General features: G+C 40.5%; 1 protein-coding gene across 3 annotated transcripts; it reads left to right on the forward strand.

Annotated features, from left to right (window-relative positions):
- The first annotated feature begins 1,059 nt into the window (after positions 1-1,059).
- On the forward strand, positions 1,060-24,738 carry LOC113667968 (uncharacterized). 3 transcript variants are annotated; one of them, XM_089181419.1, is made up of 9 exons: positions 1,060-1,307; positions 1,466-1,591; positions 9,194-9,754; positions 10,439-10,987; positions 18,291-20,575; positions 20,968-21,019; positions 21,260-21,502; positions 21,969-22,046; positions 22,978-24,738. In XM_089181419.1, exons 4-9 carry the CDS (start codon positions 10,456-10,458, stop codon positions 23,172-23,174), a joined length of 3,387 nt encoding a protein of 1,128 aa, XP_089037545.1. In that variant the 5' UTR covers positions 1,060-1,307; positions 1,466-1,591; positions 9,194-9,754; positions 10,439-10,455; the 3' UTR covers positions 23,175-24,738. The 3 variants fall into 3 exon arrangements, with proteins under 3 accessions (XP_089037545.1, XP_089037546.1, XP_089037547.1); XM_089181420.1 differs by having other exon boundaries at positions 1,067-1,307; positions 21,275-21,502; XM_089181421.1 differs by having other exon boundaries at positions 1,067-1,307; positions 21,278-21,502.
- Positions 24,739-25,077: the final 339 nt, after the last annotated feature.

The following is a 25,077-nucleotide window of genomic DNA, read 5'->3' on the forward strand; positions in this document are numbered from 1 at the left end:
CCCATTTTAACTCTAGAAGTCTTTCAGGATATTCTTTGTCTGGGCCACATATTAGTCGGGACGCTCTTCTCTGAATTGCTTCGATTGCCTTGGTGTGTTTCACCAGATAAGGATTCCAGACTGGGCAGGCATACTCGAGGATAGGTATCACTAGCGCCTTAAAAGCTATTTTGATACCAGTCTTGTTTGAATAACCAAATGTCCTTTTTATCAAGCCTAGGACCTTGTTAGCTTTAGCACAAATTGAGTTAATGTGATAATCCCATGATAAAGACGGTGTCAGCCAAAGACCCAGGTGTTTGTGGTGATCCACTTCCGGTAGTAAGATATGATTCAACGAACATTGAGATCTTACTGGGTCATTCTTCCATGTAATGTGTAGGACTTCACACCTCTGGGTCTTAAGAGTAACAAGCCAAGACTTGCACCAATCAGAGGCAGATGTTAAATCCTCTTGAAGTAGATCGCAATCCGATCCATTTGCTATGTGTCGATGAAGGACAGTATCGTCAGCAAACAAATCAGCGTTGCAGGTTACTGAGTAAGGAAGATCGTTGATGTATACAAGGAACAGCAAAGGCCCAAGCCTTGGGGCACACCAGATGTAACATTTAACCAGTCAGATGCTTGACCCTCAATCACTACACGCTGTTTCCTTGACGTGAGAAAATCCCTTAACCAAGTTAAGATCTGGCCTTTTATACCATAGCATTCCAATTTGTAGAGGAGATGGGCATGGGAGACTTTATCGAAAGCCTTGGCAAAGTCCAACAGTAGTAAATGATAGTAAGGGCACAATAATCTGAAATACCTAGGAAAAAAATAGAAAGTAAGCCACTGGGACATGAAATTACGTCCCAAGAAGAGCGGAGGCAAAATTAGTAAATTTCATTTAAAAAAGACAACAACAACAGCAAAGTTGAGCGGCAGTTTGTTTTCATTTCCCATCTCGTAATTTCTCACTGTCCATTTCCTCTTATCCTCATTTCACTATTCCCAGGCTCCAAACGAACCATAACTATTGTGCTGACCAAATACTTTCAGTTTCGACTTCCGCTTACACCCTGATTCACTGATTTCGTAGTTGGTCAGGCGGTCGTTGAATTGCTGTGTGACAACTTGAAAACTTTCATCAATCGCTTCAAGACCGTAATTTTTTTTCCGGTGGCGTTGAGGTGACTTCTGTTTCACATCAAAACCCAACAGAAGGACAAACATCTTGCACTATAGGGATAAACAGAGAGTCCTGCTTGAGAAATTTCGGCCTTCGCTAATAGTAATTACACGATGTGAGATCAAGTATTGCGGTAAGATTATTGATTCTTTTTTCACTGATTTCGTATTTGGTTAGGCGGTCGATGAATAGCTGTGTGACAACTTGAAAACTTTGATCAATCGCTTCAAGACCGTAATCTTTATTTCCGATGACGTTGAGGTGACTTCTGTTTCACATCGAACCCAACAGAAGGACCAACATCTTGCACTGCGGTGTTAAACAAGGAGTCCTGCTCGAGAAGTTTTCGCCTTCGCTTATTTGAGAAGTTTCCGCCTTCGCTAATAGTAATTACACGATGTGAGATCAAGTATTGTGGTAAGATTATTGATTTTTTTTTTCTGTTCACGTCCACTAATGTTGTTTCCGTGCACCTGGTGGCTCACCTCTAAATATTCTCTAAACAAGTGCAATACATCATTGGGAATTATTTTTCAAATCGACAACAACAGCGTTAATTTGATTTTGCCTTTACAAATCACTAGAAATAATGATGATCAATATTCATTTCAAAACTTACCGATTGTTTGTGATCGATACACGCCTCTGTTGAAACAAGTGGAAAATCACAGTAGTTTAGTTAGGGTGCATGAGAACTGAATCATTTAGTAAAGAATGTAAAACTACCTACGTCGTAATCGTTAGTTGGCACGTCCCGACTCTTGTGCCAAAAATGCACTCTAAGGAAAGGGTTAAATTTCATGTATTTTCACACAGTGGCCTACAACTTGTTGTGGTTATTCACCGCGGTGACTACTTCAGTAATTAATTTTTTTATTATTTGTCTGATAAAGTCGTCACTTTCTATGTAGGATCGCACTGTTGATGCGCTTCACATTAATCCAATCAGTTCGATCTGCTCAAGAAGCACTCTCTATTCAATAGTCTCTTAGATAAGTTATCTTCTTAAGAGATTCTTCGTTGCTTGTTTTCAAGGAAGGCGACTGAACATTGTGCATCGTTCGATCTCGCAGTGGTGACTACATCGCAGACCTTTGTGTTCTTGATCATGTGATCACGCTTATTTTTAGAATTGAAACCAGAAAATCAGTATGTTAGAATTCATTTTTTTTTGCTCGTTTCTGTGCGGAATAGAATAGTTCTGGAATATAAAAGGTATTTTCAACTTTTTCTCGTCGTGAAATGGCGCAGTTTTCCAAACAACTTCGCATTTGGAAACAACACATTTTCGACGATGCATACAATTTGCGTGACAGGCTTTGAGGGAATACGTTTGGTGACACGCTGTTTCACCACATCGGGCGTCGAATAAATGTGACCGTTTACGGTCGTTTCCATTTAAGGTGGTTCGATACAAGCTGAAGTTAATTCGATACATCGACTAAGTTGATCCGATTCACGTGGAAAGTTGTTTCGACACAACTTCAGTCGCGTGATTTAGATTCAAACTATTAAAGGTCTTTCATCCAAACATCCAAATTAATTATTTATCCTTTTCAAAATGGTGTAGATCGCGCCCGCAGCTCGACTGCTGTGGCTACATTGGTGGCACACAGGCGGTGTGTGCACTCTGATTGCGTCGCATCATGGTCGTAAAACGAAAAATAAGTCATTTGCATCCTGTCGTGGTCGAGTGAACATCTCTGGTAGCAGCAAGATAGCGTGAATAAACGTTGAATTTAATGGGACTTCACTGTCTGATGCCGTTCCCTCGAAAGTTAAAAAGTGTTTGCGGGCCTGTGCGACTCCTGTTATTCCTCCTTGACAAATTCGTTGTTAGGAGGCAATTGAAGAGATGCAGAAAGAATCGAAACTGCAGTCTTGCCCGAGAATCTATTTATTTGACAGCAGTTACACACACAGCCGATGGCTGTGTGGATAATATCAAATCGCGAGTTATTTAACGGGGAATCGTCCCTTGACATGCAAACGCATTCCAAAGAGGCAGCGACCTTCTAATACACGAACTATTTTCCATGTCACACACCTAAAGGCGTGAATACAACACAACAACTCCCCAGATCAATTCATTGAATATTTTAATGATACAATCGAAAAGCTGGCTTCCACTGGGAAAACACTTTATTTAATGGGTGACTTTAACCTATGTCTTTTAAAGACGGAATCATCTTCATATAGTCAGGATTTCCTACTGGCCCTACAGAGTTTTTATCTTGTTCCAACTATTGACAAACCAACACGCGTACGTAATAACTCAGCCTCTCTTATTGATAATATTTTCGTTAATAATCCTGATCAAGTTCTAATTAGTGGAAACATTATTACCGATGTCTCTGATCATTTTTCTCAATTTTGTATTTTGAAATCTAAGCGAGACAAACCTGTCAAGAAAACAATTAAAAAACGCGACTTCTCTCAATTCTCCTCTGAGGAATTTAATAATGATTTGTCCGCGATCGACTGGGATGCTATTATTGCCTCTAAAACAAATAATATTGATGAACTATTCTCATCTTTCTACAGAAAATTAAATTCAGTCGTGAATAACCATGCGCCTGTTAAAATTTTATCCAAACGTAAAATTAAACAACTTGCAAAACCGTGGATAACAAAAGGAATAAGGACATCAATAAAAATAAAGAACAAGCTATATGTTAATGGAATACACAGCAAATATAAATATTATAGAAATAAAATTACAAACCTTATTCGTTTGAGTAAAAAACGTTATTACTATGATTTCTTTGAGAAAAATACAAATAATATGAAAAAGACGTGGAAAGTAATAAATGAATTAATAAATAACCAAAGGACAAAAAGCAGAGTGTTAACGAAGCTGAAAGACCCAAGCACTAACAATCAAATAACACAAAATCCTTCCAGATTACCAAATATTCTAAATAAGCATTTTGCAAATGTTGGTAATTTACTAGCAAGTAAATTGCCAAAGAAAGATAACTATATGAGTTATCTTGGTAAATTGAAATCACCTGATTCTTCCTTCTTTTTCAAACCCATTACACCAGAAGAAGTTAAACAGGAAATATTATCCCTACCAAATAGTAAATCCTGTGGCTTATACTCCTGCCCTACACAACTGCTTAAATCTTCTTGCAATATCATATCTCCAGTTCTTTCTCATATTTTCAATTTATCTGTTATCCTTGGTGTCTATCCTTCAAAACTTAAGATTTCTAAAATAACGCCAATATATAAAAGTGACGACGAGACCGACCCTTCAAACTATCGACCAATATCTCTTTTGTCTAATTTTAATAGGATTTTTGAAAAACTTTTGTACTACCGGATGAAGGAATTTATTGACAAAAACAACCTATTGTACTCCTCACAGTATGGCTTTCGCAAGTCACATTCCACAGAGCATGCAGTACTTGATATTGTCGAAGATATACTACGTAATATGGATAAACGGTACTTCTCATGCGGTGTCTTCATTGACCTGAAAAAGGCATTTGATACGGTCAATCATGAAATATTACTCGATAAATTGAACTTTTACGGTTTCCGTGGATTGATAAATGACTGGTTTCAATCATATTTAAAAAATAGAACACAAACAATTCAGATTGGAGAGCACTTATCAACAAAACTTATCTCCCCCTGTGGTGTCCCCCAGGGATCAGTCCTTGGACCTCTTCTATTTTTACTTTACATAAATGACATTCACCTTTGTTCTGATAAACTAAAATTTTATCTCTTTGCGGATGATACTAATATACTTTATGCTGATAAGAATCTTAAGGCGATCGAGCAAACGGTTAATGTAGAGTTGAATAACGTACATGACTGGTTAACTACAAATAGGTTGACATTGAATACAAAAAAATCAAATTTCTTAATTTTTCGTCCTCGTCAGAAAAAAATGCATTTTTCTCCACAAATAGGTATTTTAGATTGTGAGACAAACCGAAGAGTTAGTTTAGAGCAAAAAAGTTATATCAAATATCTAGGCGTTTTAATTGATCAAAATTTGTCATGGAAAAACCATGTTGACTCTGTTATCGTAAAAATAAGTAAAACAATAGGGATGATTGTAAAGCTGAGGTACTTCGTTCCCTCTACTATCCTTGTAAATATTTACAATTCATTAATTCTACCTTATATAACTTATGGACTCCTTGCCTGGGGCAATGCGTCATATGCTTATTTAAACAAGATTTTAGTTCTTCAAAAGCGAGTTTTGCGCTTAATCTATTTCACCGATCGAAGAGAGCATGCCATCCCTTTATTTGCCAAAGCAAAAATTCTGCCTGTTACGTTCCTATATTATGAAGCCGTAAGTAAACTTATGTTTGACGTGCACAACCAGAGGGCTCCCATTAATATTTTGAAACTATTTACTAAAACATCTCATATTCATACCTACAATACTCGATCATCCAAATCGCAGCTCTTTAGTACAAAGTACTCTAGACTTAACCTACAAAAAAAGGCTTTCTCGCGTGTTGGTGTCAAAATTTGGAATAAGATACCGAAAGAATTCAAAACGTTATCAAAACATTCCTTTAATAAACAAATTAAACGTCTTTATTTCAGATACTAGATAATGAAGATTCTTATCTTGATGTTGAAAAGATCTCCTCTAAACTTAAGGACTGCATAATTAAAACAAATTGATCCGATTGCTTTCAGTACTAATTTATTTGCTTCTATACTTTATTGAACAACTATTGATGTATTTGCCAGTTATGCTTCTTTTTATAATTTAACAATATCTAACTATTTAGTTTTTAATTTTCTTTATATATTGTAAATAATGTTTGTTGATGATTGACCCGCCTCGAATAGCAAATTTGCTATCTGCGGGTCAACATAATCTAAATTATTTTGTAAGAAAAAGAAAAATAAAGTGTGTAAAGTGTGTAAAGTGTGTGTATACGGGATTCGCGAAAGGAGAGGCCTTACGCCTCCTAATACCAAATTCGTCACGCTCAACGTTTATGAAAAAACGTACAGAGTTCCAAATATGCTTAAAGAATAGAGAATACTTAGAATAAGGTTTTGACAAACGTATCTCTGGAGTTATTTTCTGCGGGAGAGACTGATACCTAAAAAAAAAATAACGCGTTCACATGAAAATATTATCTTTTGTAACACAATCTCATCCGGCTTTGCCAAACCTCAAGAACATACAGGTGGGGAAATGACACCTTAAAACTAACCCTTAATATCACATCGCAAACGGAAGTCATTAAAGGATATCCTAATAACAGCTAAGCTTTCAGGTTAGAAGATTTAAAAGCGCAAGCGAAAGGCAGGAGTCGCTCAAGCTATCAACACCGTTTAACGATCGACTACCTTTTGCTTTCCGGCTTACCCGGTGTGTCACCGTGCGCATCGTAGAGTTATTCATTGGTCAAGTGATTCCGTTCGTAGCTCAAATTCAAATGTCCTTCATTCAATGATCAAGGTAATAGATTTACCATACAACACTCGCGATAAGTTAACTTCCTTTTACTTAGGAAAGTAGATTTACAACACAATTGAGTATATAATATTAACACTGTGTAACGCAACAATAAGCCTTTTCTCGGCCATAATCGGTTTCAAACACCCGTACTTAAAATGCGAGAAACACATGTACCGTTGGAGAGCGTTTGAGAGGGTTTTATCAGAGCTATTAAAGAAGGATCAAAGCAGCCATTCAAATCTTTGAAAGGCTCCAGACTACGACATACATCAAATTTGACCTTGAAATCCGGTCTCAAATTACATACAAAAAAACAGTGATCGCGTTTGTCCTTGAGAACCATAGAATACGCGACAAATACGAACAAAAAATACTTTTACACATTCAGAATAAATCAAATTAAATTTACTTATGGTGAAAGAAAAAAGGAACGACCAAACTTTTACGGAATGTTCAGTCAAAATCTGCCAAATTCTGCTGCTTTCACCGCCATATTGAAAATTAAGCTACCACAATGCAACGCAATCGGAGTGCGCACACCACCTGGGTGGCACATGTGCTTCTACCAATATCCCTTTTCAGAGATTGTGCAACAATTATCAGAAGAGGGGGCTGAAATCGAGAGGGGGGTTGTATGTAAAATTCATTGTTTCAGGGAGGGAGGTACATGTCAATCTTTGTAAGTAGAGCAAAGGGAATGCTACCTAATTTTCCTGTCAACAAGCTGACCTGAAATGCAAGTACATATATATCGATCAGATGAATAAAACATGATTTCTATGCCACCAAAAACGATGGAAAGAAGTAAGTAAGAAGTTATCTGGTCACCAGGGTGGATCCAGGATCTAAAGAGGGGCTGTTCCATTTTAAAGCAATTACCATCAGAGGGAGGGTCTCTAAAGATGTATTCAAATTAAATTTAAAAGAAAAAAATTTATTCTCTTGCCTTATTTCTATGACTACCTTCCTCGCTTGATTGCTGGACAGCAATTTTGCATGAAACTAAGTATTGAAAAAAATTTTGTTGTTCATCAAAATGTACCTAAAGATGCAAATTGATCAATAGTGGGCCGTAGATACTTGTATTTTTTCACAATCTTCGCAATTGTTGACTTTTTGGGGTGTTTCGGATTATTCCAAAATGATTCAGAATGTTTAAATTTCGGATATAGCGTGCGCTGTCATTGGTTGAAAGAGCGTGCTCTATCCGAGTACAAAGCATAGAGCTGAGCTAAAGCTGTCACGCTATCTGCCAAATTGCTCTGTGTCCGACCATCTGCTCCTCTCCAGCTGTTTTTCGGTAATTGAAAGTGAAATTTCGGAACAAGCGAGCCGGCAAGTAGCAACAGAAGAACCAAAGAGAGGTTTGCAAACATGCGAACCGCCGTAATTTACGTTATCATAGAGTGAGCAGAGACGAAAATCCTCAAAGAGAGAACGAAATAGACAGTGCGAGTTTTGAAGGTTTACGCGCTCAGATAGATTGCAAACTTGGTTACGGTGATAAAAATCAAACATAGCTAACACTCGTACATTGTATATAGTTTCGTGTTCAATAACAAAACAGCAATGATGAAAAATAGAGCCAAACTGGCATAACTATTAAAATTAACTCTAATCATGACAGTGTCAATGTGACTGCAATCATGCTGAGGTCCATCGTGGCTAGCTCATTGATAATGGCGATCTCCGGTCATAGCAGTGAAGCAAGCCTCAGAAATTACATCGGGCGCCCTTCGAGTGAGCAACTAAGAGCTTGTTCTGATATCCTTTCCGATGCGTTGAGTGGAAGGCCACATCAGTCACAGCAGCCGAGTTTTACGGCGCTGTCATCCTGAGTAATCTTGATGTTCCCGTGAATTCGGTTGTCGTTTATGAGAGTATAGAGTATGCTGACGACAATTTTGTTTTGTTTTGAAAATTGAAAGTAATGCGTGGGGAATTTAACGGATTCTTTTTTATAAAACAAATAGAGAAGCCTTGACTGTGTTCTGGTCTGTTGTAGAGAACATAGGAGGTGGCTAGAGCACCCAAGAAGAAAAAGCCTTTAGGCAATTTTTTCTCGGAAATCAACAGAGTTTGAATTATTTTATAGTTTAATCAGTTCCAAGTAAGAAGTGGAAAGAAATACTCGACTACGTCTCGTGTTTTTTCCCTACACCTCTCTTGTGCTCTGGCCGCTTCCTGCGTGCTTTACAACAGAACAGAGCACAGTCAGAGCTTCTCCATCTGTTACTTAGAATGTTCAGGAATGTTACGGAATTTTCCAGAAGGTTCCATAGGCCTGGTTTTATCAATGGTCCTTAAACCCAGCGCTTTATTCTCTCTCCTTTACTCTCTACTTCGTTTTATTGATTTTGTAACTGATTGATTTTAAATTGATTTATCAATTTATTAAATAGACTGCATAACATCTTTCAGAACAGAGCTCTTTCGGCGTTAGCACAGGTCTTAAAAATACTGTTACTAATTTATTATTTTAGCTTGAAATAGTTTTACTACTCATTGAAATAGTAGATTTGGTAATTATTTTTGACTGTTAGCTGATATTAGCATTTTTAACAAAGGCTTACAAGACACGCCTATGAAAGACATGGCCGCTCCAAAAGAATATACTGATGAGCAATTAAACTATTTCAAGATTTGTTACGTCATAACTGATATCCTAGCCGAAGGTTTGCGAACAATTTTCAAACAAGAATGGGACAGACGTTACAAGACAACTTTTGGAGAATGGGAAGATTATCCTGGGAACGGGAGAGACTTTTACGGTATGGAGTCTCCGCGAAACCAAAGGAGGTTCGCGTATATACTGTCAACCATGATTAGAGGAAATAGAGCGGAATGGGATTCTTCGATGTTGTTTTGCGCCATTCTCTACTCAGATTGCTTCAGGGGTCTAAACCCGGTGGTGAGTACGAATGTCAACGATCTCAGAATATTCCGCAATGAATTTGCTCATATGCCACAAGGTCGACTTTCGGAGCTTGACTTTAAATATGCTATTGGCAAAGTTGTTGCTGCATTCCAAGCACTAGGTCTTTCCACTTAAGAAATTCAACAGATCACAAACCAAAAGACGTTTCCGTCAGAGGAATTAAGAGATGTCTTCACTCTCGGAACATCAGGTATGCCAAATATAACTTAGTATGTCCAAATTTTAAACGTAAATTAGATGGCGGTAAAACTTTTAATGTTACCATATATCAACTATGGAGCAGTTTACCTATATATCCTTACAACAAAAGACATTGGTGCAAAAGTTTTAAAAAGGCTTTAAAGCAATTTTTTCTCGGAAATCAACAGAGTTCGAATTATTTTATAGTTTAATCAGCTCCAATTAAGAAGCGAAGAGAAACACTCGACTACGTCTCGTGTTTCTCCCTACACTTCTTTCGTGCTCTAGCCGCTTCCTACGTGCTCTACAACAGAACAGAGCACAGTCAAGGCTTCTGTTTTTGTTAATTACAATGTTCAGGAATGTTATGGAATTTGCTAGAATGTTCCATGGGCCTGCTTTCATCAATGGTCCTTAAACCCAGCGCTTTATTCTCTCTCCTTTACTCTCTACTTCGTTTTATTGATTTTGTAACTGATTGATTTAAAATTGATTTTCAATTTATTGATTTATTAACGCCCTTTAAATAGACTGCATGACATCTTTCAGCACGAAGCTCTTTTGGCACTTGCACGGCTCTTAAAAATACGTTACTAATTTACTGTTTTAGCTTGGAATAGTTTTATTACTCATTGAAGTTGTGGATTTGGAAAATATTTTTGACTGTTAGCTGATATTAGTATTTTTAACAAAGGCTTACAAGACACGCCTATGAAAGACATGGCCGCTGCAAAAGAATATACTGATGAGCAATTAAACTATTTCAAGATTTGTCACGTCAGAACTGATATCCTAGCCGAAGGTTTGCGAACAATTTTCAAACAAGAATGGGACAGTCGTTACAAGACAACTTTTGGAGAATGGAAAGATTATCCTGAGAACGGGAGAGACTTTTACGGTCAAGAGTCTCAGCGAAACCAAAGGATGCACGTGCATATGCTGTCAACCATGATTAAAGGAAATAGAGCGGAATGGGATACTACCATGTTGTTTTACGCCATTCTCTACTCAGATTGCATCCACAGTCTAAACACGGTGGTGAGAAAGAATGTCGACGATCTCAGAAAATTTAGCAGTAAATTTGCTCATATGCCACAAGGTCAACTTTCGGAGTTTGACTTTAAATATGCTATTGGCAAAGTTGTTGCTGCATTCGAAGCACTGGGTCTTTCCACTGAAGGAATTCAACAGATCACAAACCAAAAGACGGAGTTAAGAGATGTCTTCACTCCTGTAACACCAGGTATGCAAACCGAAACTTAGTATGTCCAAATTTTAAACGTAAATTAGATGGCGGTGAAACTTTCAATGTTACTACATGTCAACTATGGAACAGTTTACCTATCACCTTACGACAAAAGACATCAGTACAAAAGTTTTAAAAAGTCCTTAAGACAACTTTTTCTCGGAAACCAGCAGCGTTTTGGTAATGCCCCCGTAAAAGAAATCGCCAAAACGGAAAAAAAAACTCCATTATCACCGCTTATTGCTTATGTATTAAAATCCATGTACAAACCGTAGGGTTCTCAACTAACTCTCTCCACATGCTCACTTTCCACACGATCCTCCCGTCAATCACTCTTAGTACCAGTTTCCGTCACCCTCCCCCCATATTGCTTGTTTAAGAGGAAAATGTTGATGAGGAAACTAGAGATCACAGATGAATAAATCATGAGTGGAAAACGCAACAAAACAGAAACAACTACATTGTCTAAGAACTACTTTTGAACTCAGTCCCACAGAACCAAACAAAACTAGGAATCTAGTCACTGTTCACTAAACCTCAGTAACAATGTCTCGTATACGCAACCCTGCGGCTACTGCTGCTTACCGCCTTGGACGGAAGGGAAGGACATCAGGGTTGAGGGTTTGAGGTTGAAGATTGCTAGAAGCTGCCCTGTCATATGAAAGTTGTAGGGGATATAGGTGCTGAATCGGTCTTTCCGCCACGTTTTTGCGAGATCGCACCTTGGCTCTATGTGTTACGCCATCTCTGCCCACGATCGGCCTTCCATCACGCCTAGAGGCCAGTGGTGTCGGTTGCGCTCTTCAGATTTGACGATGACAACGTCTCCCACAAAGAATGGATTCTTTGCGTTGTCGTGCCTAGGGCGATGTCGCTCTCTAAGCGCCCGTATGTGCTCTAACTTCTATCGACGCCAAATGGCATCCTTCGTCCTCTGAAGAAACCTCGCCCTTTTCTTCAGATCCCTTTCATTCGAATGGTAAGGTGCAAGCTCTGGCAGAATGTTACAGTCAATTAAGAGGAGGGAATTAGGTGTCAACGTTGGTAGCTGCACGTCTTCCTCTAGGTAGCCTAGGGATCGGTTATTCATCGCTATCTCGACATCAAGGAGGACTTCGCTCAGCTCATCCCAGGAGAGTATGCCGTTTCCAATTGTTTTGTCGAGGAAAGTTTACATCACAACGATCAACCTTTCAAATTTTCCACCCCACTAAGGAGCGCGGCTCAGGTTGAAATGCCATGTTATTGAATGCCTGGCGAGGGAGTCATGGAGCTTTTCGTCCTTCCGTATCTTCTTTAACAAACTTGCTGCAGCGACAAATGTTTTCCCGTCATCAGAGTATATCTTGCTTGCTCTTCCTCTCCTCGCTATAACATGTGTAAGAAAGCGGCTCGTAATAAGCTGCATGCGTACATCGCCACATATGTCTTTATCTCCTTCTTTGGCTTCTGTAAATACAACACCAATTACACTGAAAGGTGTACTGCCCTCAGTTCTTTCTCTTGGTAGTTGACCATGTGGCGGAGCAGAGAGGGTAACGGCTTGAAATCTCTACCCTTTTTGTTAACTTACGGAGACGAGGCCCCCAGAACTTCTCCCACACTCTTGACATCGTGAGACCGACTCCTCTGTGTAAGGTAACCACATGCGTTCTCTGAACTTCCCTCATTGTATAAACCATGTTGTCCGGTAGAAAAATGGGTATTCACCTTGGATTCGCCCTCTGCACTCAAGCAATCCGTCCTCATTCTTTTGGAGATTTAGCTGTTGCTCATTCTCGTGGAAGTTCTTGTGGTCGAGTCCTTGTTGCTGTGCTCGCTTTATCCAGAGAAGTCTTCGTGCTGAGATTTCTGTGGCTGTTAGGGGCCCCGTAATCTTGTTTAGCGGCTGCTGACAGTTATGAACAAACACGTAAAGACTTATGTAACTTAAATTTTTCTAAAGCAACGGCCAAAATAACCCATGGGAACATCAACTGCTCCTGCAAACAGTTCTCTTCGAACCTTTCCCTCCGTCTCGCTCTCTTGACTGGGTACCTGGGTACCTGGGTACCTGGGTACTCTTTACCGAGACGTGGTTAAGAGAGACAATCTGTGACTCACTGCTGCAGATCCCAGGCTACTCATTTATCCATCGTGACCGCACCACAGACCATCACGGCGGTGTTGGCCTCTACATCGAGAATTCTATCAAATTCAAGCACCTAGAAAAACTGTCGGATCCTGACATCGAGGCACTGTGGGCGTGGCTACGACCCAGCCGACTTCCACGCGGAGTTCCCTGTATCGTCGCGGGTGTCATATACCATCCACACTTTAACAACAGCATCAGAGATGCAGCACTTGTGAACTATCTGTCTGCGTCCCTCACTTCTTTGGAAGGAGAGTACCCCGGTTGCGGTTTCGTGTTGTGCGGCGATTTCAACCGCCTAAATACTCGCCGTTTGACCACCCAATTTAAGCTGAAGCAACTAATAGATAAGCCCACAAGGGGTGACCAAATCTTGGACTTAGTGCTTACTAACCTTCCACAGCTCTACGACTCAAACGCTGTGCAAACCTTTCCCCCCTTTGGCATGTCTGACCACAATGTTGTCTTAGTGAGACCCAAAGCGAGACCCAAGGGCAACGGTTGCAGTATGAGAACCACGGCAAGGCGAGACACACGACCAAGTAGAAAGTTGGAACTCGGACGCTATCTCTCGTCGATTGACTGGTCTCCAGTTAATGGAGATGACTGCGAGGCTAGGTTAAGCATGTTCGTTGACATAATTCAGATTGGTATGGATCATATCATGCCGGTTAAGCACTTCAAGACACACGTTAATGATGCGCCATGGATCACCGCAGAGTTTAAAAACCTTATCAAGCTGCGCCAGCAAGCGTTCAACAAGGGAGATAAGAACGCCTTCAGCCGCTACCGCAACATCGTCAACCGCGAGCGGAAATCTCTTCGCGGCAAGTACTTTGCTAGCAAAGTTGACCATCTCAAGTCCACCAAGCCCTCTCAGTGGTGGAATGCTGTCAAACGGGTCGCAGGAATGGTCCCCTGCTCCAGATCAGAGTCTTCTTTCCAGCTTTCATTTGGATGGCGATTTGAGCGAACTTGAAATAGCCAACAAATTTAACTCAGCCTTTCTTGCTCCAATGGAAAACTTTCAGCCATTAATGCCAATCGCAGCCCACGAGGATGAACCCTATGTGTTGTCTGTATCCGAGTCTGCGGTCTTGGCTGCTTTGAAGCAATTAAACCCGCGTAAAGCAGCCGGACCTGACTGTATTCCTAATTGGCTCCTGCGAGAGTATGCAGAGGTTCTTGTTGAACCCGTTACGGCTATACTCAACTCCAGCTATAAAGAGCAAAAGCTGCCCTCGCCGTGGAAGCTAGCTGACGTTGTACCGCTACCCAAACAGAAGCTTGTTGAAGACCTAAGTAAGCATCTGCGGCCCATTTCCCTGACCCCCACCATCTCGAAACTCGCGGAAGACTTCGTTGTAGCCACTCATGTTGGTCCCGCAGTACTCAAGAAGGTCGACTATGATCAGTATGGCGGCATCCCCGAATCCTCCACCTCATTCGCCCTGATCTCGATGTTTCACCACTGGTCACAGGCTACAGATGGGACAGGGGCAGCCGTCAGGGTCGTGCTATTTGACTATCGAAAGGCATTTGATCTCATTGATCATACGATCCTCGTTGCCAAGATCAATGGTCTTGACATGCCACGCAGCATCAAAGCTTGGGTGACCGACTTCCTGATAAACCGGCAACAACGGGTAAAACTGTCGGCAGACTGTTTCTCTGAGTGGGGCCCAGTCCCGGCCGGGGTCCCACAGGGAACCAAACTCGGACCATGGCTCTTTCTGCTCATGATAAACGATCTCAAAGCTGACGCCCCAACGTGGAAGTACGTAGATGATACTACCATCTCTCAAACCATACCCCGTGGCTCCCTGGGTGACGTACAACACGTTGTTACTGCGGTGGACACCTGGTCCCAATCCCAGCTGATGCAACTCAACGCTGACAAGTGCAAAGAGTTAATTATTGACTTTAAAGAAAATCCTCATAACTTTTCTCCCCTTGTAGTAGATAGCAAAGCCCTTCCCGTCATCGATTGCGCCAAAATCCTAGGTGTTACCATATCTAGTGATCTCAAATGGAACAATCACGTCGTAGATTGCATTAAGAAGGCAAACAAGCGGATATATTTCATTGTTCTCCTGAAAAGGGCTCGTGTACCTTGTAATGACATTGTTGATTTCTACTGTACAACAATCAGATCTGTTCTAGAATATTGCGCTCCCCTCTTCCATCACGCGCTTCCCGCTTACCTTAGTGAGGATATAGAGAGAATACAGAAAAGAGTTTTTTCCATAATTCTCCCAGATATGTCATATCAGGACTGCTTGGACAGACTAGGCCTGCCAACGCTAAAAGAGAGACGCAATGAACTATGTAAACGACTCTTTGATTCAATCGCCAACAACTCGGGCATAAACTACACAACTTACTGCCTCCAAGAAATGACCAAAGCTACTGCCTGCGACAACAGAGAACATATAATCTACCACGCTCGCGCACAGACCGCTTTAGACAGTCCTTTGTGTATGCAATGTCCAAAGATGCCTAGCAACAAACAACGCGTAGTACTTAGCTAGTAACGATACATATTTGAATCCCATTAGATAAGTATATTTTTATATCATGTACATATGTTTGTGATTAGTTTTAACATTTGCCTATTTTTATATTTCTCTGTGAAATACGCAATTCAGTCTAATGACTGCGATGTATTTGTGAATAAACAGTCTATCTATCTATCTATCTACCTATCTATCTATCTATCTATCTATCTATCTATCTATCTGCTGTCACGATGTCTGATGGCCATTGGGTAACATCTGACAGCCACTTCGGTCCCATTCACCATAACTCTGCTCCCACTACACTACCTTAGCGACTTCCAAGGTCTGCAGGATTTTCGGCTGATCGAACATGGCGCCACAGCGTGTGTGGATGTCTCTGAATTTTCTTCTCTCTGTTAGTCACGAATTGGCGATATTCTCCTTGGTCATGCAACCAGTGTAACGCTACGGAACTGTCCAGCCAACGCTGGATATCGGTAGCTAAAAGGGAGCCCTCTAGTGTACGTAGAATGTTTGATGCTAAATTTACGGCCATTTGTTTAGAGATAAGTTTGAGGTGAGGAATGGTTAGCCCTTGTTTCAAAAGGCGAGACTTGCTGGCAATAAGACTCCAATTCCAGCGAGCTTATTGATTGTCAACGCCATACTACCTTTGACTTCTCCCAGCTTTCCCATCGTTTCGAGTGATTGCACACTGTATCGAAGCCGCTTGTCGCGTTGATGAATTTTATGAGGATTCGTTTTCTTAATCCTTGGGAGATCGAGGATATCCTGGACATGTGCCAATTTCCTAGACATATGCCAGTTTCTCTCTCCTTCCCATAACGATTCTGCAAAATGCTTTAGACCCGATTGTAGCCTTCGGCGCTAATTGATAATCTATCAATTCCTTTCCCTACCTTGGGTTGCACAAATTCTTTAAGATAAACGAACTTTGTTACCGGCGACATGCCTGCCTTATCAATGGTTTCGGTAAATTGATTCTAGAATCGCATTCATCTGAGTACGTCACATCGAATTTGATAATCGTAAGCTTAGGGAGTTTGGCAGTAGCAGGCGCGTGTTCCTGCTTTCCTATGAGCGCGTGTTGTTGCTTTTGTTGCGCTCCCTCCTCAAGGTCCTTGTGAAACTGGAATTTCTTCGCTATTTACTCCTTTTCAAAAAGAAGCTGTTCCTCCCTCGCTTTCTCTATCTCAACTCGTTCGGCGCGTGTTGTTGCTTTTGTGCACTCTCTCTTCAAGCTCCTTGTGAAACTGGAATTTCTTCGCTATCAACTCCTTTTCAAAAAGAAGCTGTTCTTCCCTCGCCTTCTCTATCTCAACTCGTTCGGCTTCCATCAAAAACAAGCCCAGTTTAACTACGTCTTCGTCGATCATCGCAATCTTATTTTCAACCTCCTTGCTTCAGGAGACAATAGCACCCTCTTCTTCACCAGCAGCGATTTTCAATTCTTCTAATTAAAGTCCAGCTTGATCCGCTGAGTTCGCTGCAGCCCTTTAAAAGTTGTCTTTATGCCACTTAGTCCAAGTTCCGTTTCCTTTTGTAAGAACATTTGCTGTATTCGCTCATGTCATCTGCAGCAGGGTAAGTTTGGTCTACAAATCAAGTTGGGCGGCATCCGTGACCATGTTTTTCAAAGTAAAGATAACGGTTTCTTCTCTCTTAAGTGAGGATTGTCGGGATTGTCTCGTTGGAGGTGCCACATTTTGAAAATGCTCCCTTAAAAGCAATCTCCAAAACGGAAAAAAAATCCATCATCACCGTTTATTGCTTACGCATTCAAATTCACGTACAAACCGTAGCGTTCACAACTGACTCTCTCCACATACTCTCCACATGATCCTCCTGTCAATTACGCTCGGTTCCAGTCTCCGTCACAGAGTTTGAATCATTTCATAGTTTAATAGGTTCCCTTTTAAAGTTACCTGACTCTGTCATTTAATCCTGAGATCTACTTTATTTTAGATTTTATCATTGGATTATTAATTTTTTCAACTGTTTTTCTATTTCTTGCTTTTACTTACTGATAACTGTATTTGTATTAGTATTATGATATGTGTTGTACGAGGGCCACAAGTTTATTAGCCCTTCGGCAATTAAGTGCTTCCCTCTTTAAATAAGGAGTATACCTACTTACTTAATTACTTACTTACTTAAAAATTATCTGTGGCATAATCAGTATGTGAAGGAGAAAACGTGCCGCTCAAAACCCAAAAATTGGACACTTTTTTGCTCACCTTAAAAGGAATAATAAGTCACTACAAAATAGAAATGATTTGTTTGCGCTTTCGATGAAATCAAGGGGAAAATAGTGAGGAAAGAAAAGAAAAAGAGGAGACTAGAAGCAGGTAGTTGTTATACAAGAATATTTAATACTTGAAAGGGTGTCTGAGAGCAATGCTTCTCTTGGATTGCTTTTTTTCAAAAATGCCTACCGAGGTAACCATTTTATAATAAAACCAAACTTTATTTTGAAGCTGAAAAAGGCCGCAACATCTTTACGATAAATGAAAGAGGTTAACGCCACATACTCTTTGCAAAGCCCTATTTATCCCTTCCTTCTTCTGTTTGATTCCTTTATTTAGTGCGTTTCTTTTATGAGATCGAAGATTTCCTTATTACGCGATGTTTCCTTAATTTACCCATACAGCCCCACTGGAGATTCTTTCCCGAGGTCCTTCAGCAGTTTTAGCCTATCATAAAGCCCTTTCAGAGGGGAAAACCGTTGTAAAAAGACTGCCCATCATGTTCATTGGACAGAGCAAGTCGGGAAAAACAAGTTTAAAGAGGTCATTAAAAGGAGAGCGTTTTAAGCGAGAGAGAACCATCACCAAAGGAATAGAGACAGACCCTTCCTACTGCACAGTTTCCCAAGAAGTATGGAAACTAGGAGAAAGTGGAAATAAAGCAACAAATTCAGATCCAGCACCCTTTTCCTACGAAAAATGTACAGCTCAGTGCATTTTCACGAGCCTTAAAGAAGGGTTAAATTCAAAAGAGATGAAAAATGTTGATGTGTCAAATCTTGAAAGTGGGATTGACCCTTCCTACTCCAAAGTTTCCCAAGAGGTTGAAGCAACAAATTCAGATGAAGAAGAAATAAAGTTAAAGGAGATAGAGAATGCTAGTACGGTAGAGGAAGTCCACGCTAGACCGGATGCACCAGAGTTAAAAGAGGTACCGGTTGAGATAGTTACTTTGGTTGAAAATTTGTTTCAACTAAAAGAAGCCGAAGGTGCCCAAGGTAAAGAAGGTGTGTGCGCAGTTTTGTGGGATTTTGGTGGACAATCTGTCTATTACGCCACCCATCCTATATTTCTCACACCACGGGCGATTTACCTTTTAGTTAACAACTTAAGTGACGATCCACATGTTAAAGTCAGCCCTCAAGTGAGGCGCGGATTCTACAAGGATATCGAGGATGATTTCTGTGAAAGAAGTAACATGGATTATCTTGACTTGTGGATGTCCTCTGTATCTAGTTTGGTTGTGGAAGACGAGGACCTCCAGGAAATGCTTGCATCTGAAATATTACCAGAAAGGCTTCCCCCAGTTTTCCTTGTATGCACTCACGCTGACGAACCTTTTCAAGATTCAGATCCTCATGCGCTGGCCCGCGAGGTATTTGGCGCACTCAGGAGGCGGGTTTATGGTAAACATCTGGTTGATGTCTTTGTTGTAGACAACACTAAATCCGGAAGTGTAGAAAAATGTCCAGAAGTCGATCGTCTGAGAAGGGAGGTAGAAACTGTTGTCAATGAGTTACCACAAATGAAAGAGGCAATTCCGATAAAGTGGTTGAAGTTTGAAGAGGAAATGAAAGAGAAGAATCAAGATGGCCACAAGTGGATTTCTCTCGATGAAGCCAAAAATATTGCGACCGAAAAATGTGGTATTTCCAGCACTGAACAATTTGTGGCAATGTTGAACTTCTTACACGATCAGAGAATTTTAATTCATTTTGACGACACTCCACAGTTAAACAGAATGGTTATCTTGGATCCTCAATGGTTGATAGATGTCTTCAAGGAGGTAATTACTATAAGGCCGTACCAAAGCCAAGAGAGAAAATACGAGGATCTGTGGCTGAAGCTTGAGACAACAGGAATCTTGAAAGAAGAGCTCTTGCAACATGTATGGGGCCCTTTGTTTGACAAGCGAGAAACTTGTCACACTCTCATTACCATGATGGAGAAATTCTGCCTGTTATGTCGCTTGTCGTCATCAGTCGCAACTGATTCACCCACTGAATATCTTGTACCTTCCATGTTGAAGTTCCCACCGGAGGAGGATGTAAGTGAGCTGATTGCCTTTGCAGGGATCCCGTCACTTTATCTTAAGTTCAAGTCCAGTCAAGTGCCGATTGGCCTTTTTCCTCGTGTGGTCTTAATGGTCTTTCAGTGGTGCAAAGAGGAGTTTTCCAGTCAAGAGCAACCTCAGTTGCATCAAAACTTTGCTAGATTTTACACACATCCTGCTGAAGGTTGTTCTCTAATCCTCAAATGCCATTCTTCCTTCATTGAGGTAGTTGTTCACAAGAAAAGATGTGCCGCTGGGCTCTCATCGGATGTTGCACCAGCACTGAATTTGCCTTCAGAATCCACATACGACGCCTTTCAGGTTGATTTTGCTCGTGCAGTCTGTCGACGACTAGGACTAATTCTCGAGTGCATGCGAACGGAGTTTCCCTGGCTAAAGAACATGGCATATGATCTCTTAGTATGCTGTCCAGTGTGTTCTACAAGGCGTTCCGTGAATTATTGCTGCAACCATAATGTACATGGCTGTAAGGAAGAGCAGTGCCTGCACTTGTTGTCAGAGTCTCAGCTCCTCGCCAGCCGTGGGTCCATTGTATGCACCCGGTCGGTTTTTGCCTTAAATTGCGAGGTTCCTGTCGATCGTGTTGGATTCTGGTTTGGATCTCTAGAAGAACAGGTAATGTACTAATGAATCTGTACCCATTATTCCTGACTTTTTCTTGTCAATTACGAGTTCATTCTCCGCACCCAAAAAAGGAAGAGATATCCTTGGAATTAAATCTCTTTAGCTCAAGTTACCATGTAAAGACAGTACGTGAAATTTTGACGAAAGCTCGTTGAGTAAAATATTACTAGTCTTTCCCTCAATTAATTCCACTGTTATTATCAAAAGAAAATGATTTACGGCGTGAAATAGGAGTATGCAGTGCAGGTAATCATGTAACTCAAAACCACGACGTCTTGATGCCTCTAACGAATCCCTAGGTTTCTTAATTAAAACAGTGATACTTTACAGTACTGCTGACGATAGAAAAGCGGTAATTTCTTGATTTGTTTCTCTTCATATAGCAACCCCCTGACGGTTACGACGAAAAGAGCCCCTTGCCTAACAGTGGAGATGGTAAGCTTCTGTTATGTAGCTGTTTAATTATAAAATATTTCTCGGGAAGACCACTATATTTTTCACCCAAACATAGCCAGTCAGTTTCAGATCTAAACGATTTTCGTATTTCAGTGGTGCTCATGTAGAAAATAATTAACTGATACAAACAAATCATGTATCCTTCTATGTTTCCTTGTTTCATTCTTTCCCTGTTTTGTATTCATTGTATGCTTTAACACCATTACATTTGTAATCTAGCCCATAACGATCAAGCAGTTGTCCTGTGCGGTGAGGTGCTTGAGGCCCTGACGACACAGACGTGTAATGTAAGTGACGTTGTGGCCCAATTTCAGCAAAGTCTCTCCTTGGAGAACTTGTCATTGGAACAACCGGACCCTAACACTAAGAAGAAGATCCGCCACCTTTGTTTGAAGGCTAAGACTGCGAACAAGCTAGAAGTTGTCAAAAAATTGAGAGAAATAACTCCCGCGGGTACAACAGGTGAGTTGAAGTACACCTTTACCGGTGTTAGAGGGATGTCGGGGTATACTTCTAAGGGAATGTTTCATTTTTGCGTTGGGCTTATATTTGTTAAGGTGCACTGATCATTATCATTTGTCTTCACATGTGTCACAGAGAGAGTAAATTAGACCTCATGTCTCGTTCGTATGTAACACTAGTTTTCTGTTAGGGTCAGCAACAGGTCATCATGTTGTTCATCCAGTCTGATCGTGCTTAACCAGATATAGTGATGCGGTCATTGGACTATGTATAGGGCTACAAGCATGATACACCTCTTTGTGTCGGCAAAGTGATGATATAGTGTGTTACAGCCATAGAATGCGTATTAGATGTGACGGTGGTGTCTGATGCGTCTTGTTTTTATCTTATATGAAAACAGTGCGACCCTACTCATACCCTCAGTTGTTTATGTTTTGCTTTCATCAAGAAATCCTTCTTCCGGTAGGTCCTTTGTTGCCTGAAGAGTATGATGTCACAAGGATTCCTTTGTGTCAGAGAGAAGAATTAACGATGAGCCTTTCCGGTGAGACGAAACACTTTGTTAATACTTACTACTCTATAGGGCTATTTGTCAAGTTATTTCCTAGTTATTGCTAAACGTTTTTCACAGTCTTCCACTTTATTTATTTTCTCGATTATATCATGGCTGTAAACACTCTGTCTAAAAAGGCGCAAAATAAACCCCCTAAGAAGACATTAAATAAAATTTTTCGACCGAAACCCTTCGTGTGAACTACCCAGTCCCCGAAACAAGTCCCAACTACTGGTCCCCTCGTGTGTGCCGACCTTTACATTATTTAGGACATGGGCGATGAGTCTAACTTTATTTTTCAACGGAGATGTAATAACAATTTTTCTCTTGTAATTTTACAAGGAAGCACATAGGATTAAAATGGAGAGTTAAAAGTCTAAAGTGTCAAGGGCTCAATACAAAGCTACTTTTTTTAATTACCCGGCATGCACTTAAGCCAAGCTTTTGGATAATCGTCTGCATCTCGATTCTCTCACTCAGAGTTGTACTCGCAACGCCTCCTCCTCCTTTCGTAAGTAGTCTACCAGAACCACATCAAGGGTACAGGTAGAGGGAGTTCTGAAGTGCTTGTGACCCCTTCCCTCCTTTCTGTGTGATATATTTTTTTTAAGTCAGCAGCGTACAAACCCTACTATAAGTGGCTGCTATATGCGCCGTAACAGACTTTCGTTCGGTCTCTCTCCTCGAAATTCCTTGTAAATGAATTTAAACCTTCCACGGAAACGGGCTGGATTGGGAAAGTTCCTAAGCGATCGTTATCATTCTCTCACTGATGTAGTATTCCGCAGCATGGTCGCACTGGAGCGACCCAGAACGATTTTGGCAAATAATCATTAAGATTCTTTAAAGAACTTTCAAGGTCTAATGATTTAAAGAAAAAGTTATTGCCAGGACTCTTTATTTTTGCGTTTTCTACCCTTAGCTGGAGACGAATGGAAGGTTCTTGCGGAAAGCCTGGGTTTGACTTCAACAGTAATCAAATTCTTCGACAAACGATATTTGAATCCATGTGACGCCGCGCTGGACCGTGCTCGAGAAAAGAAGTTGATACAGAGCGTGGGAGATCTGTATGATAGATTAGTAGACTGTGAATTCCCAATTTTGGCAGATTTACTCTAAAGAAACACAATTACCAACGGGTCTTAACATTTGTCAGAATAAGACGCCAGAGTGCTCCGTTCATGAACTAGCTTGTAATCACCGGTCAGATCAATAAGTACCCATATTGTGGTTGGTCTTAATACTAATCAGATAGAAACGTTCAAAGAGTAAAAAAGTTTGGTAGTTTAGGTCCTATTAACTATTAGGGGCCCAAATGTTTGGAGTAATTTCTGTGCTCAAAATTCTTTACAACGTATTGAAGTTTTGGACTATGCACTCGCTTTATGCAAGTTTTATCTATCTTTTGAATTGTTTGATTGATTGATTGATGAGAAAAACAGACCATTTTGTACAATTACAAATTACCAAATGGTTTATGAATACCATAGTAACGAAAATATGATATTAAGCTGGTTTCAGCTATTTATCAGACAAAGGACTGGCGCTACGTATTTGGTTTTCGTCTGGGTGGTCTGAGAAGGATATCTTCCAACTGGATCTTTGTAGTTGTCAAGGAAGGTGTTCCTTGACGTTTTATAATCATTATACTCTTGTCAACTTGTGAGCCTCCGAAGGTCACATGACGTACTCGTTTAGAAGTGTAAGTACCGTAAACAAGTTACCGTAAACTTTACTTTCGTAAACTGTGGGAAGTTAAAAAGAAAAAAATAATATCAAAATCATACAAATAACCAAAAAAACTTGAAAGCAAAACAAAGGAATAGAATGTCAAAAATTGTTTCTGTTACCGATAGTGTTGTTTGCAAAGCGTAGGCATAGAATAGAAAAAAAACTACATTTGTTTTTGTATTACTTTTTTTAGAAAAGGACTGTGGTAAGTCGGCTGAAGATTATCCAGGTTATTATTGTCAACATAATTCATGTCGGATCATTATACTTAGCACATAGTTCGTCCTTTAAGACTCTTAGTTTTGTTACTGCACAGAGTTCATCATGATTTTATTCAAGGTAGACAACACAATAGGGGCCTCAAAATTACCACAGACAAATGTTCTCTCATTGCAAGCGACTTATACTGAAAGGTATTGGGAGGCGTTCGATCCGCTGTGGAGAAGGGAGTTTTTAGTCCGCAGCTGCAGAAATTTCACAGCTTTTCAAGCAAAGAAATACCTGAAATTTGAACAGTGATTTCATTTTTTGGTGGTTTTAATCCACGCTTCATCGATCGAAATCAGTACGGTCATTAGTTCGGTTTCCATCCCTCTCATGGCCCGAATTTGCCTTTGCCTTATCGAGCCAGGTTCATGTACTAACAGGGGGGAAGGATCCATTAGGAAGGACAGGTGCGAGGGGGAAATAGTGTGGAAAAAACTAAGCCATGAATAAATCCAACCGTGTTCATGTCCGAGCTATTTCCCTGGAGAATGATACTAATGAAGGAGATTTCACCAAAAAAATGTGTCTGTGACCATCGAATTTCTTGGCCCACCGGTTTGCCTTTGAGTTAAAAAAAGTTAACCCCGCTAACAACACGAGTAAAATAGTTGTAAACGTATATTCTCTGGTATTTAAATAACCTACTTGTAATAAAATGAATAAAGGGGCTAAGTTTCTAAAGAAACTGTGGTGCTGCGTCGGTGGGAGAGTATACATGTAAAAGGGTAATTTAGCACTATCTACTAAGTTGACAACGTAAATTGGCCACCGTAAGGAGTTTCAAAGCTGACGTTTCGAGCGCTTGCCTTTCGTCATAGCGAATGGTAAACCCTGTCAGAGCGAATAGTAGACTTTGTCTCTTATAGCTAAGTGATAGTCTACCCAAAACCACCCTGGCAAGTAATTCTCACCCCTTTCCTATAGAAAGCACAACACTTTTCTCAAACGAAAGCCGGTGGCTGTATGATTATACATTTTTTGTCGTTAGGGGGTTGTTGAGGAGGGAGTTGCCTTTAAGGTTTCA

This window comes from Pocillopora damicornis, chromosome 9 (genome assembly GCF_964200805.1).
Source record: "Pocillopora damicornis chromosome 9, jaPocDami1.2, whole genome shotgun sequence".
Classification (NCBI taxonomy): domain Eukaryota; kingdom Metazoa; phylum Cnidaria; class Anthozoa; order Scleractinia; family Pocilloporidae; genus Pocillopora; species Pocillopora damicornis.

Coding starts and splice junctions, on each gene's coding strand:
- LOC113667968 (XM_089181419.1), top strand. CDS start 10,456: ATGAAAGACATGGCCGCTGCAAAAGAATATACTGATGAGCAATTAAAC. Junction 10,988..18,290: donor CTTCACTCCTGTAACACCAG/GTATGCAAACCG, acceptor TTACCCATACAG/CCCCACTGGAGATTCTTTCC. Junction 20,576..20,967: donor TTGGATCTCTAGAAGAACAG/GTAATGTACTAA, acceptor CTCTTCATATAG/CAACCCCCTGACGGTTACGA.